This window comes from Nicotiana tomentosiformis, chromosome 11 (assembly GCF_000390325.3).
Source record: "Nicotiana tomentosiformis chromosome 11, ASM39032v3, whole genome shotgun sequence".
Lineage (NCBI taxonomy): Eukaryota > Viridiplantae > Streptophyta > Magnoliopsida > Solanales > Solanaceae > Nicotiana > Nicotiana tomentosiformis.
Window position 1 is genome coordinate 52,396,724 of NC_090822.1, and position 9,735 is coordinate 52,406,458.

General features: G+C 38.2%; 1 protein-coding gene across 1 annotated transcript; it reads left to right on the forward strand.

The window, feature by feature from the left end:
* Positions 1 to 7,964: 7,964 nt before the first annotated feature.
* On the forward strand, positions 7,965 to 9,415 carry LOC138901452 (uncharacterized). Its single transcript, XM_070189218.1, has 4 exons — positions 7,965 to 8,365; positions 8,456 to 8,507; positions 8,675 to 8,989; positions 9,341 to 9,415. Exons 1-4 carry the CDS (start codon positions 7,965 to 7,967, stop codon positions 9,413 to 9,415), a joined length of 843 nt encoding a protein of 280 aa, XP_070045319.1.
* The last annotated feature ends 320 nt before the right edge of the window (positions 9,416 to 9,735 follow it).

The following is a 9,735-nucleotide window of genomic DNA, read 5'->3' on the forward strand; positions in this document are numbered from 1 at the left end:
AAGCCTTAAACTTGGCAGATAATGGAATGCCATTATGACTGCTTGTACAGTCATGGAGAGTTGTACACTACTTCTTGTCAAGATTACTGCTTTATCACCTCTTTAATGGTTAGATAATCAAGCTTGAACATTACACATGGAAGCACACCAATTGGAAATGCCCGTATGAAGAGAACACTACCCAGATTTCACATGCTAGGGCATAGAATTTGTAATGCACTTGCGGGTTGTTTTATTGCATTTTAGAGAAGCTTCCATACACATTCATCGAATACTACACACTAGGAAGTACATATGCTTGGTTTTCACACATTCATGCATGGATCATTCTCGACTTATTGAAGACAAATCACAAGGTCCACAAGAATGCCTCAAACTGGACAGTGTCAATTGCACATTATTTGGCAAGCTTGTATATTAGGACAGACAGTGGTAGTTGCTTTGGAAATCAAGATGTGCAATTTGATCGAGTGTTTGGATTTTGGTATATCACAGACTCACGCGTGAAGGCTAGTCAATTCTACAAAGCTTGGTACACAAATTGGGATTACACCTTTCATGGCTTAGCTTGGCCAATCTCCATAGTTCATTACCTTACGTTTGATATAGTTCATTATGTAATATCAAAGTTTACTACTTTGCTCAACTTTGGTAATAAGATTGATGTACTTTCATGCTTTACACTTCATCACTTTGTGAGACCTCCTGACACTTTTTATTTTGATGTTGTTATTGTTAACAAAAAGACCACTAAGTTCCCATTTTAGTGGTATATTATCTTTAAAAATAAATTCAAAAATAAATTAACGAGATTGATTTGATGCATAAAAGATTGTGCTAGTGTAATGTTACACCCTATATTTTCGTACGTAAAAATGCGTCGTAAGCAAACTAATGTAGGACCAAAAATGAGATAATATTTAAAAGTATATAAAGTAAGATAATCATGTTACCTCTGAGGTTACAAATATTTAAGATCATGAACAACAAGTACAAAGAGGGTTGGACGGTTCAGAAGCTAAAGCAATTGAAGAAAATAATGTTTCGTCGAAAGTCGACAAGTTGGGAATGTTATAACATCTACCTTTGGGGTGAGACTAGGGTGCTTAACATGATAAGGAGATTATGTTATGATTTATATTAGTCGTATGACATCCGTGTGTTATGTTTTGAAGTCAAGCAATTTGTGGAACAAAAGTCGATGAAAGTCATCACAAGTTACATTCATAAGTTTTACTGAAACTTTGGGTCAAATGTAACTGCAATTTTCTCCCAATATACTTAGAGTTATGGGGTGTTCCACCCGCCAAATTAAAGATCTATGAGACTATTTTCCAACGCATTAAACCGTTTGTCAATATGACATCGGAGTAGAGAGATATGGTCATTGTTGCGATACTGCGCAAGCTGCTAGGTGACAAGTAGGTGTGTCACCTACTTGCTTAAATGAGAGCCCAAAAATGGGCCATTTCGGGTCGTCCAAAGAGGCCTTTTAAAGGCCTATTTTCTTTATATATTAGACTTAAAATAGAGCATAATAACAAGACATAAGCTCTGCAAAAATCCTCCCAAAAATTTCCCACAAAACCTAATAGATTTTGTCTCCCTTTCAAGTTCTAATTGGAGGTAAAACCTAGAGTTTGAAGAACCAAGATAGGAGCTGAGTTATCCAACCAATAAGGTGATTTTACTGCTCTCATTCATCCATTTTTTCTGCTGTAAATTCATGGTAAGTCTTTCTATACTTGTAAGAACTCACGGGATGGTGATCGGAAGCCGTGAGTTCGAGTTATTCACTTGTAGCGGACTATTTTATGGATTGTTTTGTGGACTGTTTGGTGTTGCTGTTGGGCTGCATGATTTACTACTATTTTGTGGAGTTTTGGAGGAGTAAGGGTATGGAGAAACACCACATAAATGCAGGATGTTGGGCTGGTCATTCATCATAATATTTCCGGGTCGTTTGACACTACTACGGTGGTCGTTTTGTGTATGAAGAGATTGGGGTGTGTTAGGCTGTTTTGTTGTATTTGATGGCGTATATAGGACTGGAAAATGATGTATATATATTGTTATTGTTATGTTCTTGTATTGTTGGTGTTATCTTGAATTTGGAGAAAGTAAGGATTATAAGGGAGATGCTGCCCGTTTTAATACAAAATAAGCTTGTCGTTCGTTGTGCGATAGTTGTACCTTTCGTAACTTAACGATAGTATTATTATCATTCTTATAGATTAAGGTGAGAAGAGGTGAGTTCAACTTGGTGATTGGAAAGATTGTATAAGGTATGTTAAGGCTAAGCCCTTCCTTTATTTTGGCATGATCTCGTAGCTACATGTGTTAATAATGAGACATAAAGAGAAGTTCGTATTCATGAATTTATTCACATTATTCTAGTCTCATAAGTTACAATATTATTCCTTATCGGGACTTCATATTTAGTTTAGTTTTGTCTTTATTCAGTAAAGAGAGCAGAGGGTCTATATATATATATATATAGTATTACACTATTTTCACCACCATCGAGCTATAATCGGTGGGGCAGGCCCCTATTGGGCAACCTCTGATCAGATGGTAAGTTATATACCAAGTCTACTGTGGCCGAGCGCCTATGAACGAGCCCAGAATGGCCAAGATACAAAGCCTAGTATGACCGAGCGCCTATGAGCGAGCATACTACGGCGGAGCAGTTACACGTTCTGAGCCCTATAGGGCCGGACATTTATTATACTTACTATATTGAGAGAGTTGAGTCAGTAGCAGCAGGTAAGTATATCTCCAGATCATCTTTGACTCCCAGTTAATTTCAGTTATCATATTATTAGTTCAGTTTCGATTTTCAGTCATGTTATTGCCTTACATACTCGGTACATTATTTCGTACTGACGTCCCTTTTCCGGGGATGCTGCATTTCATGCATGCAGGTTCAGATAGACAGACGGGTAGACCTCCTCAGTAGGTGTTTCTAGAGTTTAGCCTGATCGGTAAGCTCCACATCCTTCGGAATTATCGGTTCTAGGTTTTTGTGTGCATCTTATGTATGTATTTATATATATAATATGGGTAGGTCGGGGCCCTGTTCCGATCACAATATATCTATCAGTAGAGGCTTGTAGACATATCATGTTGGTTAGTGCAGTATGTTGGGTTTGTAGGCCTGGTATGTATAATTTGGTGGTTTGTCAGTTGTATTAGCTATGACGGCCTTTTCGGCCTAGCTTTATATTGATGTTTAGTTAGCGCTAGTTTCCATTCAGTTTTATATTTTGCTTCGCAAATTGTCTTGCAAGGTGGCCCCATGGCCAAAGTATGACATTATATGTTCAGAGTCCCTTAGTCGCAATTTGGTACGCCAGGTTAGGTGAGGCACCGAGTGCTTGTCTCGCTCCTAGGTACCGGGCGTGACATGTAATAAGATCAAATGAAATGTGGGTGGCTATTGGTGATCAAAAGTGCAAACAACTAGTTCCTTCATATAGTCTCAGTTAGAATGTGAAAGTGGCAAAAAGTGTAAATGGGAGACTACTGTTCTATTTATACTCACACGAGGGCAAGGGTGAAAGAGGGCAAGTGCGGCTGCATAATTCCAAATATGGTCCGCACTCTGTTACCTGGGCGGTGGAGATCATGTATTCATATGGTCCACATGTCCATCCACATAGTTTGATTGACTTCTCTAAGATTGCTCTTCTGCGACAACAAACTATTTGATAGTACGCTAAGTTAGATCCACACTGTTGGAAGAAAAGATCAAAGGACCTTCAATTTAGCACCAGAGCAACTCTTTGCATTCACACTTCTACGGCCGCACTGATAAAAATACGCTCCACATATTCCCTTGTAGGGCAAGCTTCAGCCATCATCACAATGTCTAACACCGATCACTGTAGCACACTTCAAATCTAGGTAAAAACAAGAAACAAAATCTAACTGAAAGAGAAAAAGGAAAAGAACTTTGGTTGCCTCCCAAGAAGAGCCTTATTTAACATCGTGTAATGATGTAATGTCATAAAATCCTCAATTTAAGTAAAGTACCGCCACCACGTGGCTTTCACCAACTTTTCCCAAGTAGTGCTTCACCCAGTGACCATTGGCCTGAAATATTTCATTGTTCTTCTTCATCAAGTCAAAAGCACCAAAGGGTGTCACACCAACAATTTTAAATTGTGACGACCCAATAAGTTGTTTTGATTAATAGACTTACTTTTCATGATCCAAGACCTCCCATAGATTCATTTGGTATTTCTTGGTTTGTGTGCATGGTCCGTGTCACTTTTCGAGAAGCTTTTATGTGTAATTTTGAAGAAAATAAAAATTGTCCATAAATGAAGCTAGAGTTGACCACAATCGACATCTTGTGTAAACGATCATGGATCGGTGTTTTTACAATTCTGATCTTATATTTTGATTTTAGACTTGGGCGTATGCCCGAAATTAAATTTGAAGGTCCCTAGGTTGACTTGACTTCTTTTGCCGAAAGTTGGTTATTTCAATGTCTAGAAATTCCTTAGGTTTAACTGTAGGTTGACTTATTGGTTATCGGGTTCAGATTTTTGTTTTGGGACTTAAAATAGGTCCCTTTTTATATTTGAAACTTCTCTGCAAAATTTGGTGTAATTCAGAATTGGTTTGATTGGAATCGGATGCTTGGTTGCGTTTCTAGATACTCTTGAGATTCCTTTGATTTTTATGTGTTTTGATATCCGACTCGTGGTTTCTGATATTATCTTGGTATTTTGATCATGTGAGCGAGTTTGTATTATATTTTTACACTTGTGTGCATGTTCGGTTTAGAGCTCGTGGGGCTCCGGTGAGTTTTGGATAGGATTTAGACCATTTTTGGACTTGTAGGAACTGTTGGTTTTGAATCTGGTGTCATGTGCTTCGCGATCGCGAAGGGTAAACTTGGGCTGGGATTGGTTACTCTTCACAAACGCAAGAGGTAGGTCGTGAAAGTAAAGCATTTGGGGGGGGGGGAGGGGTTACCCTTCGCGGACGCAACTAATCCCTCGCGAACGCGATGCTTTGGGGAGATCTGGGGAAGGCATAACCATTCTTTTTCGTGAGTGCAACAAACGGGTCGCGAACACGTAGTCTTAGGTGGGGATGACTTCTCGAACGCGAGAAGGACTTGATGGTAGGCTATAATCTTGTGTTTTAGTCGATTATTGCACTCTAATTCACTGCACTTTATTTGTGTTGAGCTTTAATTGGTAGTGTTTTGCACTTATTGCGTATTTTATAGCTTGTAGGGATGATTCCATGTTATGTAGATGTTGTGGAGCTAAATCAAATAATTTGATCTTTGTAGTCTGAGTAAAAGCCCAAGGGATTAGGCCGGAATCGTGTTCGGGGGTCGAGGATCACTTCTGGATGTCAAAAATCAAGGAAGACGAAACACTATGAGGAAATGCACTAATGCAGTACACTGAGCGTTGCATAGTGCGAAGCATTAGTGCAAATATACGACAAAAGTTTGACAAGTTCAAAGACTGGATTTCTTTGGTCTGACAAGAAAAAGCACTATTGCGACACAGGCAGCGACGCATGAAGAGTAATAAGTTTGCATGTTTTGCCACTACGGCTAGGAAAAGGTGGTTTCATTTGAGCCCGACCCTACTTGGTATAAATACATGAAAAATTATTATTTTCTGGACTTTTGACATACTTTAGACCTAAGGAGGATAAGGAGGAGTTAGAAGAATACAAGCACAAGAATTTCACCATTCCTTCCTCGCTCAAGACCCTAGTTTAGATTGAATTTACGTTTCCTATACTTTGTTTATATTTGTGATGAATTACTCCATGTCTATGGAGTAGTTCTATTTTAGTGTTTGATGGATTGGATTTATTGATGATTGTTTGTGGATTATAACTCTAGTTTTATGTATTGAAGCATTTTTGAATAATTTAATTGTTACATCTATATTCACTAGTTCATGTAACCGAGAGAGGCATAACTTGTGATATCTTTGCATTATATTGTTGGTTGAATTCATAGATTCTTCTAAGTAATCGAAAGAGTCTAGTCGAATCATTGATTAAAAATAGTTAGGAGAATAATCGAGAGAGGTTTCTCCTAATGACCAATACACTACGCATTCTTGCATATCTTCACAGATCTTAAATTAGTTCATCTCGCGAGGTTGAGACTTAATTGAGAGAGGAGTTTCTGCTAACCGTTTGAACTAATAACCGAGTGAATTCGAGAGACTCACTTGAACAGGTGAAGTGAATTATCAAGAGTTAGATTCTGAATAATTATCTTGCACCTATCCTATCAAAACCCTATTTTCTCCCGCTGATAACCTTCTTTGCTTATACCTTGTTTCGATTGTCATTAGTCAATAGCTTCAGATTCTTGGTTAAATTTAGTATTAATCATATAAATCTCAATTGTTGATCCTCTTGGATAGCAATCAAGCTAGAAACTACGAGAATACTATTTATCTCCAATCCATGTGGATAAGATATTATACTATACTATATTTGATAAGCGAGCATAATTTAAGTGTGTGTTTTGCACTCATCAAATTTTGGCGTCGTTGCCGGGGATTGGCAATCAATAGTGCTTGAAATAGTTTGTAGTGCTACTTCAGGAAATTTTTCTTTTTCTTTTATTTTATTTTTCCTTTTTACGGTTGGTGTTCTTTGACTGTGCGCAGGTTATAGGTTAAGATTAGTGCATGACTCGAGCTGCTGCGAAAGAAGTACTACTATACGAGCCAGAGATATAAGAACAAATACGATAGCTGAGGAATGAATGAAATCTCACCAAGACGTTAGAGAAGGTTAGGAAATCCTCAACCCAAGGAACTATAGCCAGAAATGGTGATGATAATGTAGATTTGGCTGCAAGAGAGGCAGCCCAACAACGAGAAAAAACTGCACGGGATGCTAAAGAAGTAGCTATTATAAATGCACAGAATATCTATGAAGAAGAGACAGGTCACATAATTAATCAATGTCAACCCTTGGTTGTAGAACAGTTCGGAAATATAGCTCCCATGTCTGGTAGACCACTTGGTGATTATGCTAGACCGGTCAACAATCAAGGACTATCAAGTGTTAGAATACCCCCAATTGCAGCTAACAATTTCGAGTTGAAGCAAGGGTTGCTTCAAACCATTCAGAACTACTCTGTCTTCAGAGGAAATATGAACGAATATCCAAACACACATTTAATGAACTTCGAGAAGATTATGAACACCGTTCAATACAATGGGGTTTCACAATATGTAGTGTACTTAAGGGCATTCCCCTTTTCACTCAAAGATAATGCGAAGTAGTGGCTTCGAAGCTTGCCTAATGGATTGATTAGAACATGATAGGAGATGACCAGAAAATTTCTTGATAAATATTTCTCTGCAACCAAATTTAGAAGAGAAATCCATAACTTTTGCCAGAAATAGACTAAAACTGTTTTCTAAACATGAGAGAGGTTTAAGGAGATAGTTAGAAAGTGTCAACATAGTGGAATTGAAATCTGGATGCAACTCCAGGACTTTTGGGATAGATTGATACTGGCCTCGCGTAGAACATTGAGTAATACATCCGGGGGCCCTTTGATGAAGAAGACTCTAGAGGAGATAGTTACAATTCTTGATGAGTTATCTTAAGATGCTAATCAGTGGCCCTCTGAGAGTGCTGAAAGAAAAAAATCAATTGGTGTTCACCAAGTTGATGCTAATACATATGTGCAGGTACAGTTTGATGCTATGGCTAAAGAAATTCGAAAGGTAACCTTAGCCACGATACAAAGTGAGCCTCAACCAAGGAAGTGAATGTTGTGGGAAACTATAATTTTAATGCAATAGGTCAGAAGTACCCCCAATTTTTTATGGAGTTCACCATGGCAACAAAACAACCCGAGATTCCGCAGATAAGGAGCTCCTGGCTTTATGAATCAGCCGAGGCAATAGTTTCAGCCTCAACAACTCAATCAACCTGGTCTAGAAGATCTAATGAAGGCCTTTATTGTGAATACTGATGAAAGATTTCAAGAACAAGGGACATCAATTCAAAATTTAGAGAAACGAGTGGGACATATTGAAATAATATTATCCGAGAGGATTCCAGGAACGCTCCCCATTGATACTGAAAGAAATCCCAAAGAAACAGTGAATGTTGTAACCTTGAGAAGTGGGCAAGTGTTTAAAGATCTCACCCCAATCCAAAAAGATGTGAGACCTAAAAAAGAAAGTGGGGAGAAACTAAAAAGTGATATTGATAAGAAGAAGAAGGGCCAGAAGGAATCTGAGAAAAAAAAGAAGGAAGAAAATTTGAAAAAGGAGGAACCTGAGGAGAGCAAGCATATCCCTGCTTTACCTTTCCCCCAAAAGCTATGTAGAGAAAAGCTGGACAAGTAGTTTGAGAGATTTCTAGATGTGCTGAAATAGGTTCAAGTAAACTTACCATTCACAGAAGTGCTCTCACAAATTCCTGCTTATGCAAGATTCTTAAAAGAGATCCTTACGAAGAAGAGGAAAGTAGAGGAGACCTCAGTGGTTAAGCTCACAGAGCATTGCAGTGCGATATTGCAAAATAAACTCCCACAAAAGTGTGAAGATCCATGGAGTTTTACTATACCTTGCTCTTTAGAAACTATTAATTTTGATAAATCATTATGTGATTCTAGTGCCTCAATTAATTTAATGCCTCTGTCTATCTACAGGAAATTGGAGAAGGAGATTGGAGAGATAAGGTCTGCACCCATATCATTATAGATGGCAGATCAGACGACTATAACACACAAGGGATAATGCAACATGTGTTAGTTCGGGTGGATAAGTTCGTATTTCCGGTGGATTTTATTGTGGTGAATATGGAGAAAAACAAGGAGGTCCCTCTCATCCTAGGAAGACTATTCTTAGCGACGGGCATAACTATATTAGATATACAAGAGATAAAACTCATGCTTAGAGTGGGTGAGGAGACTGTGACTTTTAAGATGAATGGAGCAACGGGGGTGAAAAAGGACAAACCAATCGTAAGTGTTGAGTGAAAAGTAAATGGCTCGAAAGAGAAAGCTGCACTGAGCGAGAAAGATAAGTGTGGGGAGTACCCAAAGAAGGCTGAGAATAAGCTATCTGCATGGATGTGTGTATTAGTTCGGGCACGGGGAATTAAGCCCGATTTTGACTCAAACCCCGATTAGATGTTCAAAGAAGTTGCCTTTACCTTATGCTTTTTAATTGTGTGTAATGGGGACATGCCACAACTTAAAGTGTGGGATGGGGGATATAGGTATGTATGTATGTGTGTTTTATTTTGTTAGCTTTAGTAGCTAGTTTTAGTAGTTAGTGATAGGAATTTGTTTTTATGTTTTTGATTTTTCCAGATGATGGATATCATTGACAGGTTTCTTGAGGGATTAAAGTTGAAGGAAAAAGACAAAAGGATTTTCTTTTGTTAGGCAGTGTAATAATTCCCCCTTGGTTTTTCTTTTCGCCGCGCTTCTTTTCTAAGAGTTTTGTTTGAACAGTGTGTAGTTAGGTTTTATTTTTGTTCGGAGTAGGAAATCTTGTGCTATGTTTTGAATTGAAGGAAATATCTCTTGACTTTATTATGCCTTGAGAATACTAAGTACTTTAGGGTTGACGCTTAGGCTTAGTTTTTGATTCCTGTATATGTACCTCAAATTGTATAACCTTCACCTGGCTTAACTGCTTTGACTAGAGTGTCTTGATGAGTCCGATCCTAAGTGATTTAAGTGCCATGTGTGTGTGCGTTTTT